Source organism: Psittacula echo, assembly GCF_963264785.1.
Source record: "Psittacula echo genome assembly, chromosome: 4".
In the NCBI taxonomy this organism is placed as follows: domain Eukaryota; kingdom Metazoa; phylum Chordata; class Aves; order Psittaciformes; family Psittacidae; genus Psittacula; species Psittacula echo.
Window position 1 is genome coordinate 92,369,492 of NC_137738.1, and position 21,782 is coordinate 92,391,273.

The 21,782-nt window shown below is 36.2% G+C and overlaps 1 protein-coding gene across 11 annotated transcripts in view; it reads right to left on the minus strand.

Moving 5' to 3' along the window:
- Window positions 1-701: 701 nt before the first annotated feature.
- Window positions 702-21,782, minus strand: part of KIDINS220 (kinase D interacting substrate 220) — a 78,349-nt gene continuing 57,268 nt past the window's right edge. For 6 of the 11 annotated variants that reach the window (XM_080616851.1, XM_080616846.1, XM_080616853.1 and 3 more), the window contains 7 exons: window positions 21,232-21,458; window positions 16,494-16,604; window positions 15,535-15,591; window positions 8,576-8,716; window positions 6,799-6,897; window positions 5,431-5,679; window positions 702-3,098 (listed from right to left, as the gene is read on the minus strand). In XM_080616851.1, coding sequence (XP_080472977.1) covers window positions 1,827-3,098; window positions 5,431-5,679; window positions 6,799-6,897; window positions 8,576-8,716; window positions 15,535-15,591; window positions 16,494-16,604; window positions 21,232-21,458 — 2,156 coding nt within the window. In that variant the 3' untranslated portion in view covers window positions 702-1,826. The remainder of the gene's footprint in view (window positions 3,099-5,430; window positions 5,680-6,798; window positions 6,898-8,575; window positions 8,717-15,534; window positions 15,592-16,493; window positions 16,605-21,231; window positions 21,459-21,782) is intronic. The other 5 variants (XM_080616855.1, XM_080616854.1, XM_080616847.1 and 2 more) reach the window with 3 other exon arrangements.

Here is a 21,782-nt window from a genome sequence, read left to right on the forward strand (position 1 = left end):
ACCCCAAATCCTATTCCCAAAGATTCAGGAAAATACCATGAAGCTACACACCCGCCTATTTTGTTTTGGGTGTTTTTTTGGTTAAATTAACAATCTTTCTAATTTATAAAGATATGTGCACATAAGTTTCTAGTATTTCCGTAACACTCTGATGAGCACATTTCAATTCAATCAAATAACGCACCAATTTAACAGAACCCAAAAACGTATAGATCACATCTCCAGGCCTGTTAAGTATGAGACATCCATGGAATGAAAAAATAAAGAGCATAGATACAGCCAGATTTTCTCTGTTGATTCTGGCACAGGAAAGTATCCTCTTGATTTGGATAACAAAGGCCACAACCACATGGTCCCAACTGGAGACATCTGGTTGGAGACGCACTAGGACAGAGACAAAGCTGTGCAGAACCACCAGCACATGTTAACTGCCACAAACAGCAGGATCACTGCTTTGGACTAGCGGGAGATGGCCACATCTCTGCAGCTCACAGCACTTCCTTTAGAAATGTCTGCTTTGACAATTCCATTTATCAAATGTATTTTTATACTTGATGCTTACTTGGTATTGTATTAATAACAATATTGGTTTAATGCATTCTTTTAAATTAAATCCGTGAAGTACTTTAACCAAAACAACATGGATGTAACATTTTTATCAAGTGAAGAAACAAAATACTGCAATAAATAGAAATCTGGACACAAACCCAGCATGCCAATTTATTTTTTTATTCTCTTTGTACTACCAGAGCCTAGTTTGAACAATTCTTCCTCAAAAACATGCAGATTTCACTGAACCGTATAAGTAGTTGCTACAATAACATTCAGGTACATTTCTTAGATGACCTAAAAATCTTCAAACACTGTACTTGAGAAATAAAGAAGCTGGCACAGAGCTCTGACAAGATTCCAAAGGCATACGTTATTTTAAAAACGGCAAACTACGTACTTTTATTTCCCTAACCAAATGATAAAACACTGTACCAAGGAAAGATCACGCACAGCAACACATAGTCCATAAGTTCAGACATCATTCATACTTTATCCTTACAACAATCTAATGTAGCTCAGTTGCTTGCACCTATTTAGACCAGTGACTGTAAAATTATGTACCTATAATAAATAATGGATCCACTAAATCAGTGATAAGGCATTACCCTATAAATAACTGCCAATTCCAACGACACATCAAGACAATGCTTTTTACAAACCTTATCACCACTCTACCCAAAGTTCACAAAGTCAACAGTGATTACTGAACATACAGAGTGTAAAAGCATACATATAGCCAAATAGGTATCTTAGCACTCAAATTTCAACATATATGATATATGTTGCACATATTAATCCACTAATTAATGCAAAGTTTAATAAGGGTGTCACAGGTTGCGGTATTTCATTTTCTGGCATCTCTCATATCAAACAGTAAAGAAGTTTTAACTTTACTTGCAAGTATGCAGACTTAACTGGAATGTTTAGAAGGGATAAGTAACATATATCCCAACAGAAAAGTAAAATCACATAATAATTTTAATAAGCAAACCATACTTCTGTAACATCTCCCCCTGAGCAAACCTTTGCATGGTATCTTAAAGAACTGGTTTTCCATGCTGACAAGTACTGCTTTTATATGTGGGGAAGGCCTGAAGTAATTTGCTGCTTGTAAAAATTCCTTCTTCTCTCCAAGAAAATAACTGAAAATAATCTAGACCTTGTATTACAATACTGAAAGCTTAAACTACAAAGCTTAATGTAGCCACACACTGACAAACAATTCATAGCAAGCTACAACTCATGGGCACACTCCGGTTTAACTTGGCTGCTTTTTACAGGATACTCTCTCTTTCCTCTCCAAAACCAGCCCCTTCTGAGGCTGTAACAGTGTGGAGCTCTGACGAATCTTTTGAAAGCCTGGTATAACTTGAACGCTGGCTCCGCTTGTGAGCAACACTCTTCAGGTTCTCATTGTGAACTGCAGTTGAACTGGAACCTGAGCCAGGGTGCAGGATAATTTGAGGTGAATCTCTGATACCTTGCATTTCTTCAAAATTTTGATTAGCTCGATTGTTTGGAGCACTGTTATTATTTAAGGTTACTGTACTAGGGGTTCTATTTAAATTAAAGGCTTTCTGGCAAGCTGGCCAGTTCTCTTCTGGGCTACTTGCAATCAAGCTGCTTTCAGAAGGGCTTTTTTTGTCTTCTGAGCAAATAGACATGCGAACCACAGCTGGATCTTGAAGGCCACTAAGGCTGTGTGGAATTCCTCTCTTTCCACTGTGACTGTCGTCTTCAAGCTCAATGAGATTTGCCTTTTCAAGCTGTGAATCATCTGCTCCTTCATTATGGAGGGAATGATTTGGAGAACTTTCGTTGGATCTTACACCAGAATCAGACGAATCTTTTTTATCCAAAAGGGCATCTGTTAAATACTCCTTTGCTTTGATGAAGGTTCTAATAGGTTCAGATCCATGTTCTGGAGATTTGGGCTGCTTTTCAATTTTGCCATCTGTCTTCTTATCCTTACCTTCCTTAAGAAGTGGAGTATTATCTGATTCCTCAGTTCCCGACTCATCTTCATCACTTGGAAGTTTCTGATACCGAAGAGTACCTCCTTTGAGCTTTAAATCTGCAGCTTGGAAAATACTTGTTCTTTCCGAAGACTTCTTTCCTGGGAGAAGCTTGGAACCAGACTGGTCAGATTTTTCATCTTCTTCAGTAATAGGATCCAAAGGAGACGCATCATTAGTAGAAACACCTGAAGTACTGTAATCAACAACATCATTCCTCTTCAGCAAGAAGGCCTTTCTTCCATCATCTTGTTTCTGTTCACTGTCTTTTCCTTTATCCTGCTCTGTACTGGAATGCAAGGAACCTCCTGATGTACTCTGCCCCATATAGAAAGCACTTGAACTATGAGGGGAGGATCTACCACTTACTGTAGTAGAATTAGCACCTCCTTCTAACTGGGACATTTGAGCAATATACTCTCTATATGCATCTCTATATTCTGCCTGTACCTTGTCAGTAAGCTTTGATATTTCGACACTAGAATCTTGAGAGTTAAGACTTGAAAGACTTGGAGTTCTACGAGTTTGTGACTGGAAAAAAAGAAAGAAGAGAGATAACAGTTAAATGAATTATTTATTTTTACTGATATTTTTAAATTAAATAATTCAATGCATTAAGTATGTGCTTAAATGATTTTTTTGTTGCTGTGAAGAGATTATGCAAGTGAAATTGTGAATGCTATAATTAAAATATGCTTACTATAATCATATATATGCAATCACACACACATTCACTAAACTTACAAAGTATTCTTATTGTTGGTCCTTATAAAGGAAGATTCCCACAAAACAAGCATTCTATCTGGTGCATTTCAGGCTAACTCTCTTGAGTATATAATTATAACAATTGAATTTATATGTCAAGATGGGCTTTTCTAACACATTTTTGTACATTACAAAATTAGCATTTTTTTATTAAAGACAGAAAGACTTCATCTAAATGCTGAGCATCTCTCAAACACATTTTTAAAAGATCTCTATCCTATGTACTTCAACATATCCTGGCAATATTCCATTGCATATAGCCGATTTCAGAAAAAATCAGTTCTCAGACAAACATATTTCTCTTTTCCCCCAAGTCTGCTCTCTTTTAGTGTGCACATAGAGAACTCCATAGGCATAGGACCTAAGCCATCTATTAAATACTAGAATCAAGGTCTAGGTGAACAAAGTAAAGGAGTAAATAGTGGCTGAACATACGGCTTCATGTCACAGATATAATGGAGATGCTCATTACCGAAGATGTGCAGTGCCCCATGCATCAGAGCTGATGCATTGACTTAAGCAGGAAGTGCTTTAGGAAACCTGCTCAACTTTGCAGTGCACAAGAGAGAAGAGTGTGAGGAGTTCGCCACTGAGCAGGTAGGAGCAACAGAGACAACGTGTAATGAACTGACCACAACCTTCATTCCCTGTCTCCCTGTACCACTCAGGGGAGGAGGTAAACTCAGGAGTAAAGCTAAGCCCAAGAAGAAGGGAAGGGTTTTTTAAAATTTGGTTTTATTTCTCGTTATACTACTGTGATTTGATTGGTATTAAACTAGTTTTCCCAAGTGCAATTTGTTTTGCCTGTGACAGTAACTGGTGAGTGATCTCCCCTTGTCCTTATCCCGACCCACAAGCTTTTCTTTACATCTTCTCTCCCCTCTCTAGCTGAGGAGGGGAGTGATAGTTTCGGTGGGCACCTGGCATCCAACCAGGGTCAACTCACCACAACAGAGAAGCAGCAATATTCTTTTTTATCAGTATCAACTTCAAAAATTCCAGCAGGTGAATTCTCATGTTTTCTTAAGGAGAAACTACCTTTCTAATTCTTCTGATTCAACTTCAGATAATTATATGGACATCAGAAGCACTCTTTATTTAAACTTTCATTTTAAAGAGTGTTTTAAAATATATTTTCTTCGATGTCCTTCTGTGCTTTTGACCAAAATGACATAACAAATGTGAATTATGACACTTTGGTTTGGAAAATCATACATTGATATGTTGCTGGAAATAGGCAGTAAGAGTAATCACACACACACACAAGCGTGCATCACATCCACAGGGGTATCTGAGATAGAAATCTACCTCTGAATTCTGAATATTAAAAATATCACCTATAGCTAGCAATTTGGGGTATTTTCCTATTTTGATGCACCTTCAAGATTTTCTAATTTAGAGTTCCAGAGATTAAAAAGCTGCCAAATGTTTAGATTTGGCTTTTTGTTTTGTTTTGTTTCTTAATTCTTTATTCTAATCTCTATTTAGATACCAGCTCATTTGTCTGGATTTCTTAAAAAGGACAAAAGAAAATTACATACTTTGGGTGATTTCATGAGATACAGAAGAAAACTGACCATAACCAATGGCAGAAACTATAATTAGGGAAGGATGCCAGCTCTAGAGTCTATGAACAGATACTGCACTGACAGGACAAGACTCTGATGTCATGGTTGTAGTTGTCTGTTTAAAAAAACAAACACCTAATAAATGTATCTGTAATCCTTTGAACAGCGTAACATCCGGCTAGCGCATAGCTAAAATATTTCATACACAAAGTCCGAATACTATGCTAAGCAGAAATCTTGCAGAACATCAGCCTAAGATAGATGAGAAAAGCATGAGAGTTCTGATTTTTTTTCTCTTGAAGAGTGATTACTGGAACAGATGAACAGTTTTCAGATGGCAAAGGCTAAAGACATTGACTCAGAGTGTGGTTAGAGCTTACATCTCTGCAAACAGGTCTTTGCCAAGACTGAGAACTGAAAGTATCTGAACTGTCACAGCAGACTTACTTCTTGACCTGTCTACATCCAAGAATGGAAAAAACCCTCTACCACACAGGTTAGCAAGCAAAATACATTTCTCTACTAAATACCTGCCAACTTAAGTTACTGTGTCGTGTAGGAGCTTCATCAAGACCAATTGTATTGAGTTCTTCAAAGCTGAAGTTAAGTGTGTAGGGAGCTTGACCAGAAAGACCTGTGAGGTCAGTGTGAGGTAACTCAGTGTTATGCCCTGGACGACGAGTAAGTTCACTATGAGGAATCACAGTGCTAATATGCTCAGTTGTTCCACGAGGATCTTCCTGAACAGCCTGGTTTTCTGAATTTCTCATTTCAAGTATCTTAACACAAAAAGAGACAGTAATTTATATAAATAGAAGTTCTCAAAACTCTTACAGAATTCTATTAAAAATAGGAAAAAGGAATTCACAACTGTAAAAGCGTACTTGCATATGTGGTTGTGACCATGGAAAACTGTCAAGAAAAAAGCCCATTCACGGCTCTAGTGCATTCTTTGTCTACTGCAAATCACGTCTTAATATTTAATAATTTTTTAATTTACATATTATTTTTATTACTGCCCAGACCATTAAAAGAAAACACTTAAATTCTTGTAAAACCAAGTAATTAATTACAAATTTAAAAGCAAACCTAAATACTTCTGGTTTATAGCTTAATCAGCCTGAATCTAACAATAAATCTCATCTTGACATTTTCAGTGTTTTCGAGACTGATTTAGCACTTCAGAGACATACTGTTATTTTCAGACAGAAAACTGACAATATACTAAAATACTTAAGAGAAAACATAGTTCACTGTGATGATAACCCTCACTGTATTTACTCTCAGACTGAGGGAAGAGAAATGGGGGAAATTAGGTATCTATATATATGCTTCAATAATAGCATGCAATGCAGCATTCTCACATTATAAAATACGTGTCAATTGAATATTGTACATTTATCTCATTGGCTTGACTTTTAGCTTCAGTTTCCCTAAAAATCATGCTTAAGCAATTGTGTGCCATGCACCTCTAACAGCCTGGCTGTCCTCTTCCTCACACTGATATACTTTGAACTCCCTGACTAACTTTTAACAGAAGGACAGAGGCTTCAAAGAGAATCAAGTTCTGACAATTTCATTAAAATAGGCTAATTGAAGGGAAAAGGGAACTCTTACAGGAAAAACAGATCTTACAGAAAGAGGAGGCAAAACTGCAGAGTTCACAATCAATTAAGATGCAAATCCATAGGCAACCAGCCCTTCATTAAAGTGCTCAAGACAAAAAGACAAAGTACAAAATAATAAATGCATGCATGTTTCAAGATAATACTTATCACCTTCAAGATGATGATAACAAGAAACAAATGGGGGGGGGGAGGGGGCAGAGAGAAGAAGCTAAGGCTCATAAAGAAAAAGACTAATTGACGATGACCTGATTACTGAAGAGAAAGTCTTACCATGCTCCTGAACAGGTGCCAGTCACCAAAATTCATATTCATTTCTTTTTTCAGTTCATCAATGTTGCACTGAGCCAAGACACGGCCATTTATATTTGCCTAAAACAATAAAACTAAATAATGTAAATTACTGAAACAAGAATTATGGTGTGGTAGTAACTGACTAAAAAGATAATTAAAATTGGATATATTGATGGGCACTACTAGTGAAATTCCCCAAAATCATTCTTTAGTCCAATCCTATATAATAAATACATGCTTCTTATAAAAGAATGTTTATTGATGACTGCCGACGGACAAGAAGAACTTATATGTCATGAAAACATTAAACCCATCACAAATGTGGACATGAAAATCAATGCAATTGTGTTCTACAAACAGACATAGGGAAGTAAAACATCAGTGCTAGAAATTTTCACAGACAATAAACCACATTCATCTGCTTACATTTACCCAGACTCAGAAGACAAATGGACTGCAGATACCCAAGTATCTGAAGATAATAACACAATTATGTCCCAGGTACCATCTGACCCCTGGCTTGAGGCATCAAAGATCAAGTACTACCTCCCATCAAGTTCACTCCCTGCATAAATGCAGGCTTACAATCCTCCCATCACCAGGGATACCTGGGGATGGAAGACTAGACTTTTATTATCATTCAGAAATCAACATGGAAGTGCCTAAACACCATTTACATCAGTCACATTTATATAGTGCTTAATTTCCAACAGCACCAGATTCAATACAGAACCCTTTTCATTACATAAAAATGGTGTTTCTCATCAGTGGATGGACAGAATGTAAAAGAGGAACCGTGTCTTAGGACAGTAGCCACAAAACGGAAGACCCAAGCTAAGAGCTCTGCTAAGTCTGATAGATCTCAGTGGTTTCGCTCTCATATCCCAGCAGACGGTCTTAATCAAATCAGGAACAAGACCAGGCTGAGCCATGTTCATGCTTCCTTTTCACATGATCTCGTAGTGAGAAATGTGAAAATATAAATAAGAGACATCTCATTACAGATAACTGATGAGCACACTCTTTAAGTGCTCTAGAGCCACCAAAGCAACTGGATTTTTTTGCAGCTATACTTAATGAGCTGCAATCTGACATTCTACTTCTTACATTAAGCAATATCACTGAAGCTTTTTCCTATGATAAACCTGTCTCTTAATCTTTGAATCAACAGCCTCCCTATATTTTTTAAGATATGATAGGTATCAGGATAAAGCGAGCTCAGCAAAAACATTCACTAATGACAACCTTCATATTTTTCCCTTCTTTCTTCGTGAAAGGAGCACAAAGAACAGTGAAAAAAGTAATAAAGACAAAAATGATTCAGTGTTAATGTCTCTGAAAAACACAGCAGCAGAAAAATGTGGTAAGAGATAAACAGAACATCTTCAACACTCATTTACAAGAGATGTGCAAATTTCTCACAGGGAAAAAGAAAAGATGTTGCGACCTGGATATAGAACATATTTGCAACCCTATTTAACATGGTAATTTTGAAACCTTTTTCTTGCTTCTTTTCTCACAATAAAGTCTCGTCAGCACTTATATTTCTGGTTTTCCTCCTTGAGAGAGAGCATTTGCTCTGAAAAATATATACTTGCATCAAATTGTCCTCCAAACCTAGCATGTGTAGAAGTTAGGATGCTGTTTTGACATCTGATGTGTTTAAGTAAGTATTTTCAAGAAAAGAGCAACAAAATATTTCCATGTTTATCTCCACATTCAGGTACTAAACACATCAACGAAATTCAGCTAATACCTTTTTAATAGTTGCAGAGTACTGAGGTAACATGCTTTGGTCCAGACCATCTATCTGCTTTAGCTTCTCACACACAGCTTCCACACTCATTGTGCTCAGAGCCACGTGTGATACTCCTGCAGTCGACCCTGTGCCTGCTCCCTGTAAGAAGTGAGAAAATGTGCACGTGAGATTTGTTCAAATACTCAGCACACCCAGAATTTCACAATATACACTAACACAAATCAAGCTGTGTTCAACTACATTTTAAAATAAAGGGATGAGAATAAGAATGCACAGGCATTTTTAATTACTATCAGACTATCTATATACTGGCAAACATTTATTCATAGGTATTCATATGAGAAAAACCCACAGCATCCTGGGTCCTGCCTATCTGAGAAAATAACTCTGTAAATATTATTTAAGAAAAGCAGCATAAAAATCAGAATCAGAAATATTAAGTAAGGGTTAATTAATTTCAAGTGCACTTTTAATCAGCTTCCCCCTGATTTTAGTATTTAGTTTGGGTTTTGGTGGTTTGCTTTTTGGTTTGTTTGTTTTAATAATGCAGACACAATTTAGATTTTCCTGTCTTAACAACTCCTGGTTTAGAATCAAAGATGACCTAAACCATAATTCCTCAGTTACTTGGATTCATTGGGTAATTTTAGCAACATCCATTTTCCAGAGGTTCCTTCAGCTCCATTTATGCAAGATCAGCCAAGGAGCTGTGTACCACAGTACAGAACCAGAGCAGCACTGCCACTGCTCTCCAAGATGCTATAAGAATGCTTCATATATCTCAAACTCTGGCAAGATTGAGGTAGAAATTATTCACAACTCGGATCTGTAACATGGAAGTTGTCCTCTTAATGTTGCCAGCTTCTGGGAATTTTGGATAAAGCATAACAAATGCATCTGTAGGCAGTCAGTATACTAAGATAGTATGCTCTCAAAAGACCCCATTCTTCCTGGATGGGGACCTGTGCATTAAGTAGGAACAAAGTGAAAAGCTCTAAACAGTTATGCTAGTGATTCCAAATTCCTAAAAGCAAAATCAGAACCATTTCTATCAGCTATGAAATATTTGTATGCCTCCTCCTGGAAGGATGGTGGCACCCAGCTTTTTTCTGAAAATGAAGTTTGGGCTTCAGCACTGTAGGCCATGCACCAAACAAAGCTCATTTTGGGAGGATGCAAAAGAGATTCTAAAGCTTCAGAACTCATCAGCAATATGCATAAACCCTGGAATGTAAAAGTGCATTTTGACTATCCAGAGTTAAGTTATATATACACCCCTGAAATCACCAATGAAGACTGGTTTAGTCACAATACTTTTTTCTTTTCTTTTTTTTTTTTAATTACTTCATACTATTTAATCTTTCAGAATATAAATTAATAGATCCAAATATGTTGCTTATGAAAACCAAGGATTATCACACAGAATGGCATTAACTATATCTGAGTTTTCTAAACCACGATATTTAAGAAGAATTTATTCAAGTATTACTTCCAAGGCAGCAAATCCAAAACCCCACTATCTACTACCATTTAACCTCAAAGTTATTTCTAACTTACTGTTATCAGAGACACCTGATCTGGGGAGGCAGGCACGCTCCCCACCTTAGCTATTCTGAGTTTCAAAGTTTAGATGTTGTTATATGTAATTCCTCATTAATTTTTCTGCCAGATGTGCTTGTAATAGACTCAAAACTGGTAAACTATTAACTTCATTCTAGAATATAACAAGAAGTTGTGGGGACTCCAAGCCTTTGCACACTTGCCTGAAAACAGAACTGGGGAACTCATCTTTGTTCCTTTGACCATTTACATTTTTATTTGATACCAAGTGGATACTAGACAAACATTTTCTGGGTAGGCAGTCTCCCTAAATTATTGCAGAAAAAATTAAGCATTATAATGCCACTGCAGTCTAGGCATCTAACTTAGGGGCTTGGTACTCCTTCTGAGGACAAGACAGCTTCAGATTCTGCAATGTTTCCCTAATTAGGTGCCTGCGATATTTAACTAGTTATCATATTAAGCATTTAAAGGAGGAAATGTAGGTCTTAATCTGGTCTGATTTTTAGTACAGCTAAAATCGTTATCATGTTAAAAATATAAGCCAACCATCAAATGAAGATGATGGAACAAAGCTTCATCCAGAAGTTATTTATCATATACTTTTTTAATATACATCTGTATTTTTCCTCAAAAAAAAACCAAAAAAACACCTGAGTTTTTCTCCAGAATACCAGTTTTGTCTATTAATTCCCCATAGACACACTATTTACTATTGGTATGAGTTAGATAATACATCAATAAAGAAAAGTTATTAATTCAAATTTGAATTATTTTGTGAAAGGAAGCTTATCAACTGAAATAAAAGAAATCATTATAGCTAAAATTACACTGTGGCACTACTAAAATAAATGATCCCTAAGCAACGTGTGCAAGCAATTGCCTTAGTTCTCTGAATCTATTAAATACGTTATCTGTCATGTATCTACAAATAAATGAAGAAAAGTTTTAAACATTTGTAATTTAACAGCTTTCCTTCAGATCAAAATATTTTTTATCAGTGAAGAACAAATCATTCTTTCTGCATGCATTTAGAGTTAGTTTAGAAACTTTGCTTTCTGTGTATTAAAAAAAAATACAGAAAAGCACTAAAATATTTAGACTATTTTTGTTAGTGTGAACTGCTTGAAATAGATGCACATTAATCCAAATCATTCTTTATAAAAAGCATTCTCTGAAGAATATGTAATGTAATAGCTTTAGGGATACTGTCATCATGTAAGTGAATTAAAACTGTACTTAAACTGACACATTTTTCAGCCTTAGTGGTTTTGTTAAAGATGCTTAGAGAACATTAGTCTGAAAAGTATTTGCCATGCAAAAGCTAAAAGCAGCTTGTCAAAACAAACCTCAAGGCTAGTAATGAGCATTAGTTTACAGACAGCCCAGCATGAAGCGCCAGTATGATAGCTTCCAAAACGACTCTGAAATAAGGGAATGATAATTCACAGAAAGTGGCTGTACCTGTCTGTTTAACCCAGACTTACACAGCTTCGAGAAAAGGACAAAACAAAATGAAAGGAAAACAACAGCTTAAAGTGACATCAGAAAGGTTGAAAATACAGACGACGCACTTTGAAGTAAACAGAGGAAATCAATGTTAGGGCACAAACGGGATATTTTCATAACATAATGAAACATTTAAGGTAGACCTTCAGATGATACATTGAGTATACGCTATACAAATACTATTTTCCTATGAGCAGACTACTCCATTTTGTATTTGTAAGAAAACAACACAATGTATTTTGTTTGCATAAAAGTTTTACATTATGTTTCTGATCGAAAATCCTGCTTTTAACCAAACATTCTATTTTAAGGCCACATTATACCACCAATGGACCTCAAATATCTTTGAAAACTTTATCCATGTCAAACCCTGCCAAAAAAAAAAAAAAAACCCAACCAAAAAAACCCAAAAAAATACCCCAAAAAATAAAGCAAGCACATCCTCCCCCACCCCCCAATTTTCTGCCCAGAACTGAAAAAGTACTTCTTTCAAGAACAAATATTCAAAGCACAAAAATACTACATAAAAGCACCTGGAAAATCCACACAAAAAAACTCCCACGCCACACATTTTCATTCATGCTCAAATTTCTGAGAAGCACTTCCACTTTCTTAAAAGAGTATTGTATGCGTGTCTATGCTACATGCTCTGGGCCATGTTAGTTTTCATTCAAAGCACACATACTACATCTTAAGGTATTTTATATTCAATGCAGTATGAAAAAAAAATATCTAAACAAAGTAATTATATTGCAACAAGCTGCATCCTAACAAGTCATAATTAACAATGCAAACTAAAGCACACAATTAGGTTTATGACAGATACCCACTGCTAATGTTAGTTTAATTTCTAACGTAACAGAGTACTCTGAACAGATATTGATAACGCTACAATCTAATGATAAACTCTTCAGAAGAGCACTCTAGAAGTTTCTTCAGTTCCTGTCAAAAATAACCATTTTTATAGTAAAGCCAGCAGAAATGCATGTTTGTCTCCACCACAGATGTGCAAAGGCCGACATCAATCTGACTTTTGTTAGTGATTTAAGACAATACCCTAAAACGTCTAATCAAGCCTACTCTCAGTTTAAAGCCATTCCCCCTGTCCTATCACTACATGCCCTTGTAAAAAGCCCCTCTCCAGATTTCTTCTAGGCCCCTTTAAAGTATTGGAAAGCTGCTTTTATATCTCTAGCCTTCTCTTCCCCAGGCTGAAAAACCCCAGCTCTCTCAGCCTGTCTTCACAGGACAGGCGCTCCAGCCCTGCGATCATCTTTGTGGCCCTCGTCTGGACTTGCTCAAGCAAGCCCATGTCCCTCTTATGTTAGGGTCACCAGAGCTGAATACACCACTACAGGTGGGATCTTATGAGAGCAGAACAGAGAGGTAAAATCACCTCTCTCAACCTGCTGGCCACACTGCTTTTGATGCAGCATACAGTTGGCTTTCTGGGCTGCAAGCACACACTGCTGGCCTACGTTGAGCTACTCATCAATCAGCATCCCCATGTCCTTCTCCTCAGGGCTGTCCTCAAGCCATTCTCCTCCCAGCCTGCAGTTGTGCTTGGGATTGCCCTGACCCAGGTGCAGAACCCTGACATTTATGTTTTGTTCCATTCAGTAAAGAACAGTAAACTACAGTCTAAGACAGACAAGTCTTAACATCAGCAACAGAATGCAAATACAGAAAGTGGTGTAAGTCAAATTCTTGATACAGGATGACAGCTCACAAAATATTTCTGATTTCCACTAAGCTAACCTTCACTTACGGTGATTTTACAAGACTAACGGTTAAGATCTGAAATTTCAGGACTCGGTCAACTCAAACGTCAGACTAACAAGAACACAAGGCCTTAACTAGATCATGTAACATCCTTGACACAGCTCTGTCAGCTCATGCAGTGATTAGCAACGACGAGCTGTATGAAAAAAAATTTATACTCCTGACAAAACTAGTGTTCTGCCCTGTAAGACTTAAATATTCAAAATAACAATTATTCTCTATTTTACACACAAGTAAAAATGTAACACTTCTGGCTCCTTGCCAGCCTTGAATGACAGACAGTTTTGATTCTACACGCTCCTCTTGTTTTCAAATCACCAAACCAATTACACATCTTGGTGTTCATTAACTACTTTGTACAGCTTTTTAGTTTATTTCATTACTTTGCATGCCCCAATCCATTTAATAAATAAAAGCTGTATCATTTATATAGTACCAATGACCCATCAATTAAGAGCTACCTAAATAGCTGGATAAAATTATTGCGCACATCACCTGAGGATAATCGAAGGTCCTAACTAAATATGATACTGCTTCCTGTCACAGAAATTTCAATAAAGTCTACAAAAGAAGTGGTTTTAGATAGACGAAACCCTGATGAGGCATCCTGTCAGGCACACAAAATACCATACCCTTACTAACAATGTTCTTGACAGCTACCCAAGAGATTTTAAAAAATGCAAAAGCTTAGATTTACACTGTAGGTTAAATATTGCTAAGTCTTAGAAAAGTGTATGATCTGATGTGATGTGCTACACAGGCTGACTGTAGTATAAATTAAACTAAAAAACAGATCAAATAAAATTCTTCATTACCATTATTTTGAACAAAGTTTCTTTTTAATATTCTAAATCCTGTATTTTCTTACCTACGGCCAACAGACTACATAACTTACATGAGCCTTTTAAATTGCTCTTTGAAACCGCGGCCGACGTGTCCTTAAGATATACACTCAGAGCAGCAAGTAGAAGAGCAACCAGGTGCAGGTCTGCTGCCAGAGCTTATTCACTAGTTTGCCCTGAAACTAAATCCCACTCTTCCAGGCTTGTGTCCCTTCTCACATTCACTGTTACACACACACTTTAGCCATCATTCTACTACTTTCTCAGGAAGTAGTTACTTTTTAGTCACTGACAATCTGCAAAGGACTGGAAAGAGAATGGGATACTGAGATAATGAATCAAACACAGGGTAGGCATTAGCATCTCCAAAAATGTACTATAAGAAAAAATTACTCCAAAGTCATTCCTTCACATGAGGCAGCTAATGACTTGGGAGAAAGAACTTCAGGGTACATTTTCCATTGCAGCACCCGTATGTGGCTGCTCAATGACAGCTACGTGCAGTTAAACACAGCTTTGGAATTTGTGGGGGGGGGCTGCTGGGGATTTTTTTCCACAGCACAACAATGGAAAGACTTCTGTGCAATGGTTTACGTGAAAAAAAAATAGCCAAGATCGAACTATACCTCTTGCCAACATCTACTGGCAGCAACTATTAGAGACATAAGGGCAATGATATTAACCTCTTTGTTTTCATAATAGAGGACGATTTTCCACTGATTCCCACAATTAGAGTTCAAACAGATACCCACAAAGATGACATCTTTCTGTAAATACTCAGGATAAACCAAAAAACAAGTTAAGGAAAAGGCAGATGCTAGCATTCTGACTCAAGAATGAGCTTGTGACTGGCAGTTTTATTTTTCTTTCTATTGAGAGTTGCTTTATAGTGTGTTAACTGCAATAGCTTTATGTCACCAGAAGTAGCGATCAGTTGACTAAAGCAGAAAAAACATAGTTACTTCTAAGATCTAAGCTCTAAATGACCAGCTGTCATTCTTCACTAGCTACCACAACATTCTCTTTACTGAAAGCTCAACCACAGCTACTGAAAAAGGGGAAATCTACAGGGAAAAATATACATAAGTGAAATATTAGCTCTTAAATTCATTCACGAACTACATTAGTTTTCAACTACTCTATTTGCCCACCAAAGCCACTGATGCAGTGTTAGTGAACTGCAGTTACGATTAATGCAGACTCATTACTGCTGAAAAAGCAATGAGATGCTAAAATTTCCACACCACATGACTACTCATTTACCATTGAGGGGTCTGTGGGTGAAGGAAGCCCCTCATCAGCATCCTCCTTGATAACATCCTAACAACAACAAAATATCATCGTTTGGGTAAAATGATCAAGGGCTCAACAAAAAATATGAAGCAAACAGTAAATGAGAATGATCTTGAAATACATAATTCAACAGAAACACATTTGTTTTCTTCAAGTGATTAAACATTTTACCACCTTTTAAATAGCTTTGCTCGCTGTATCAATATCCTAGAATCAAAGTGATCGACAAGTGAGGCTTTTACTTTTTTAGCTTTCCTCATTTCTTAATTGCATCTGAACAGCCATCTGTTAGTAGAATAAATACTGTTAAATAGGAATTTTATTATTTTATAGGAAGCTAGAAAAGTCTGCTCATTTTTCCTTTTCAACTGGTAAAGTTGAATTATACGTACTTGCAAAACCAAGCCACAACTGATGCATACTTAAGATAAAATGTATTTTGTTTTACCAAAATGTATTTTGTTTTACTTAAATATTTAAAACATTCATTTGAGCTTTTTACTTTGGCCTTCCAATTTCCAGTATTCTTTCCAACATTAAAGGATGTCATTTTATATTCTCTGGATGTTAGGGTTACAGAATTTCTATTATTAAAAAAATTGAAGATAAAATTACAATATTGCACCATATCAATTTATTTACTATAGTACAGTTGGCATTTTCATCAAAATATTTTCCTGCCAGTATTACAGGCCATACTCCTCTAATACTGACACTTAGATGTTAAAATCGGTTCTCCTCTGTGAGGAATTTCTGAAGTTAAAACAAAATACATTTTAGGTTACATGTTAATAACACCTTTGTTTAGAATATTTGTAATACAGAGCATGTACTTGTCTAATAGTGAACACCATTAATAACCTTCATTTTCATTACTCACTATATTTATTGTCTAGGTTAGTATTTGAATTATCCTTCAAAATACTTACTAGGCCATTGCTCTGATCTCTGGACAAACTCGTTTTTAGTGGTGGACGTGAGATGAGATGAGAACTGCCAGGGTAATACCTTGGCATGTAAAGATATGGGGCAAAGAATGGCTATGGAAAAAAAAAAAATGTAACAAAAAAGGGACAAACAATTACACAAATCAAAATGTAGTAATAAAATAAAAATTATTTCAAAACACATCCTTTAGTTGAGTTTAATAAAGTGAAAATAGCAATTACTAATAGCTTGCTTTACGTTTCGCATTGAACAGAATTCAATCACAAGCTCTGGAGCGAGTTCTTCAAAATCCCTCAGCAACCAATCCCCTTCTACTCTCCCCATGGGTGCTCTGGCATTTTTCTCTGGAGAAACAGAGTTGGAGTGGATTTGATAGCTACACTATTTTGAATATAGCTACATCTATTTTGAATACGGGCAAAGGATAATTTAAAGACAATTCTGATGATTCTGCTCTTTCTGACATGCTAAACTCTAAAACAGATGCTCAGTAAAACTCAGAATGATTCATAATACCAAGAAGAATTGTTCAAAAAAAAAAAAGTGTGATACATAACAGCACCACCAGAACTTCAGATATTTGTGGTCACCAACCTGAAGGCTTCCACCAATACCAGATTTTATAAATCTATAAATAGATTTTCATAGCAGACAATGTATGAGCTTTGTTTTGTTGGAAATACGTTAATGCATATTGTTCAATACAAATACCATTTTTAAAGGACAACATTCATTAAATTATTACGTTTAATAATTTAAAATTAATTTATTAAATATATAAAACAAATATATAAAAAAGTAAAACATACATTTTCTTATAATGATTTTTATAACCAGGTACTTTTTTATCCCTTTTTACTAACAAATTTTGAGAAAACAAACACTATCCAAGTTTCCAGAAGTCCCATCAGCACATCAGTGTAAAGGGTCCAAATAAGAACTTAAAACTTTTAATAAAGTCACTTTGAGAAGATATAGAGATCTCAGAATTTCAAATACACTTCCATTTGAAGAAATGATTCCATACGCTCCAATCTTTCAAGTGCTAAGCCCAAGCGTATAAATACGTTTTCTAAAATTCACATGCTAACCACTGGCATGCAATGAAACGTGTATGTATGTGTGTGTATAGACGCATGAGCACACATTTGAGAGTTATGAACCTTACAAGTAATGCAGTTAAGAAGTACAAACTGCTTGTCCAATACTGTGAAATTCTGTTTTAACCTGTGAATTTGAGCTTTATTTCAAAAATCTAAGATTTTAATGTCCTTATCAATTCTCTTTTAAGGCAATGTACTGGAAAGCAATAGTCTTTAGACTTTAGAAAAAGCAGAATTATAGCGCTCATTGCTTCCAAGTCATTGCGCAGTTATGAAAAAAAAACAATCCCCCAAAAACCCAACCCAAATGTTCAAATCTCAAAACAAAGTCTGTATTACAGATTTCTGATGCTTCTATACACAGCATTTTCAAAACTGCATTATCCAGCTATTTAACAAAACAGAATGTATTATTTGGCTTGTGTTTCTGCACATGACAAGATTCTGATTAGCCCACTGCACCACATTCAGTATAAAGAACTTTGTGACCAAGGGCCAACCTGTGAGGGAGGAGTACAATTTGTGGAAATAGTCCACTTCAGATTTGTCAATAAGGACTAAAAAGCCCCTGCATTCAGAAGCAGCTAGAAGTGAACTGAGAAATTCAAGTTTAACTCCTGCATATAGCAATTACTTAGATGTCATATGCTACAACTATGAGCAATTCATGGAAAATACAAATGGTTCTATATCCTTAGCTGCTAAAGGGAGTCTCTCTGCACACTCTTTCACAAAATTACCCACAAAAATTTCATATGCTTTTACAACATATGAAATTACACGATATGCATCGTAACCATAAGCCTGAATGGGGAAGTTTGGTTTGTTTTAAATAGTTAGAAGAACCAATACCTAGCCTTTGCCTTACAGTTATTGGTTAGCATAGGGTGGTCCAGAAAATTCACAGATGTAAAATTATTTCACTGCCAAAAGGCACAGATTCTATGGTATATTCTGGAAATTAAAATCTATTCAGAAAAGTTCTGGAGTATTATTTCTAGAGTAATTTAATACCTCAGTTTTCCACTAACAGCTTAAACTGCGTGGAAAACCACCAAGCATGAAATACTTAATGATCATACTGCATTCGAATGCCTAGCTCTCACTGCAAAGCCTATCCTCTGAAACACGTAGCGCACCTGTTTGGTGATTGCGAGTCATCAAACTACAAAGCAATGAAAAAATATTTGGCCAATAGGCAATTATCCCACAATTCTTTCATAATTTCTAATTATGCCTTGAGCCCACTTCAGCTACTCCACTGTTTCCCAACTGTGGGATTAATTCCCTGTTATAGGCTTAAACTCTACAGACTCAATCTTCATTTGAAGTACAGATATCATGAAAACATGAGATCAATACCAACACATGCTGAGCATAAATCAGCGTAGAGCTGCTCTCCAAATATGCAAATAGGCTATAAAATGTAAGTGTGGTGTTTATTATTTTTCCAAGACATCAAAGAATTTGCTCAATTTGGTCCTCTTCTGCAAAAAACAGAAGTCTTCACACACCAGAATTTCTAGTTCCTACCCAGGAAATCCCATTTAGACTTGCCTATTGCTCTGATCTTCCCCATAAGAAATATGACCTCCACAAAGATCCATGATAGTAGTGATTTTGAGAAGCTGAACTTGAATCCAGCTTGTTGCCAGCCCATTAGGCAGTGGTAAAATGTGCATGTCCAGTATAGTCCTATACTGAGAGCCAAAGTGCCAAGCTGAAGAGCTGATAAATAGGACTATCATCTTTCTTTCATAGCTATGCAGAGGGAGAATGGAGTTTTAACCAAAAATCAATAGATTATGTCACTGGGAACTAACATAAGAACATCTAAAGAACAAAGGAGAAACATACACACATAACAAAAAAAAAATAATTTGTATTTCCTAAAAATATACAGTTATTTTCCCCAGCAGCTCAGAGGTTTTTTTCTCAAGCACAAACTAATGCTTAAAGACAGCAGGACACGAACCACTTACTGGTCAGAATAAGGCATCTATTCCCAGAACTTAAGAGCATTTTTGCATAAGACCTCAGGCATTTCCACAGAAGCATTTGAACCTATTATGTTGTGTCATACAGGTATATGACCAATAATACCTCTCCCAGAAACTTCTACTGGGGAGAACCTATTCTTCAGTTGCTGTTCTTTTATAAACACCACTGAAGGAAACAGCCTTTCAGTCTGTATTTCCTACCATTATGTAGTTTTCATCACTTATCTCAGTATGTGGCATCTATGACGGTACCTTTATGACTCCAAGGAAATGAATACAGCTCTTTGTCAATATTTGAAAGTGTGAAACGCTACAACCAATTATACCTTAGAAGGGTAGTATAAAGTTTCAAAGATAAAGGCCAAACCAGAAGTATTTTAGTCTTCATCAGGCAAAAAAGCAAGCATGCCTGTAAGCTTGTGTATGCACTTGGTACAAACAACCTGATTGTAAGAACAGCTTATGACTCACCAATAACTGCTTCTGTAATGCTTATTAGAGCCAAAACCCCATACAAGTTTCAACAACATATCACCCCATACTTGTCATGTACAGTAACACAGACACAAAACCAGCGCTGCCACACAGTAACTGCATTCTGTATAACACCTACTTTAACAAACCTGAGCTAGTATCACCATAAAGATTTGTGTGGCAAGCATTTATCAGTGTTGGACTACAAAGTGTACGTCTCAAAGTTATTTTCAACAGAACAGTATATTATCACTATATTGAAGGTACAGAAGAATAATTTTAGAACAGATTACTTAGAAAGCTTTGTGCTACGTGTACTCTTTTCTGCCTTGGTTAACAAACACTGATTTAGGAATAACTCTGTTTTCTTTCCAGCTTATTAAACTAAACATATACCTATGGTTAAGTCTACTTAAGTTGAGACCACTTCCTGCACACAGAAGTAAGCTATGACTTTTATCAGCTTCTTATTTTTTTTCCCCCTGATAGGACTGCTGAAAAAAAAAAAGTAAAAAATAAAGTGTAAAAATACTGCATACATCCCACAAAAATAGACAGTTTAGACTCAATCCAATTACACAGTGAGAATTTTCAAGGGAGCCATATCCAGAACTTCGTTTTCAGAGGCTCACAAATAGCTCAGAAATGTACTTTTAATGCAATTTTTGTTAATTCCTTTAAACTAGTGCAATATTGGTTTAGGGAAAAGATCCCAGACCAACTTTAAAAAGAGTCAAAAGGGAAGACAGACATACATTCTTGTGATGTAGGCCCCCACTTGAGTTTCTGTATGTTTTAACCAAAGACACCAAGAAAAAGCCGGGATCCCTTCCAATGTCTATGTGAACAATTGAGCACAGTTCACCTCACAAAAATTAAAGAAAAAAACCCCAACCTGCTATATCCTACAAGTGACCCGAGTGTCTCAAGATGATTTGACTTTTTTTCCCCATGGTAATTTGTTTTTCTGGTGCAGTTCACCACATTTCTCCCCCAGACTAAGTACTGTGAAATATACCAACTTTTGGACTTTTCTCCATGCCTAAATAAAACCTGCATGCGTCTTTTACTATTTTGTAGATGACATCTGCAGTATTACCAGATTCAATCAAAAGAATGTTAATTGGTTCTCGATTATTTACCCGATTGTAAAATGGATGTTGAGGTCCCGTCATACCGCTGTAGTAACTGCTGTGAGGTTGAGGTGATAAAACTCCACTATTGAAAGGTCCATTGAAAGAGGTTGTAGAAGAGCAAGCTGAGGAAGGCTGACTGAACAGAGAGGTCGCTCTAGCAGGTGCCTCGTGTAAAGGCAATGTAGGATAAGGAAGTCCTCCAATATTCATTTGATCTCTTGCAGCACGAACATCTGAAAAATAAAAAAAGTAAAAGAGATTTTGCTTGAAGTATTTGAAAAAGTTTTGATTTGTTTGCCAATTCATTGCAGTACATTTTTGTGTATTTAACTCCAATCAGAACTCATCAAGTAGAACATCAATGCCATTTGTTGATTTCTCTTGAGGATGACATCTACACAGAAGGCTTTAGGAGACTTAGAACAATTTATAGCATAAATTTATGTAGCATATTAAACGCTTCTAAACATTCTCTCTCAGAGAGAACATGTTACAAATCCCAACCCAAATGGGAGGAAATGCAAGAATACATCATGCTAAGTATGTCTCTGAGGTGA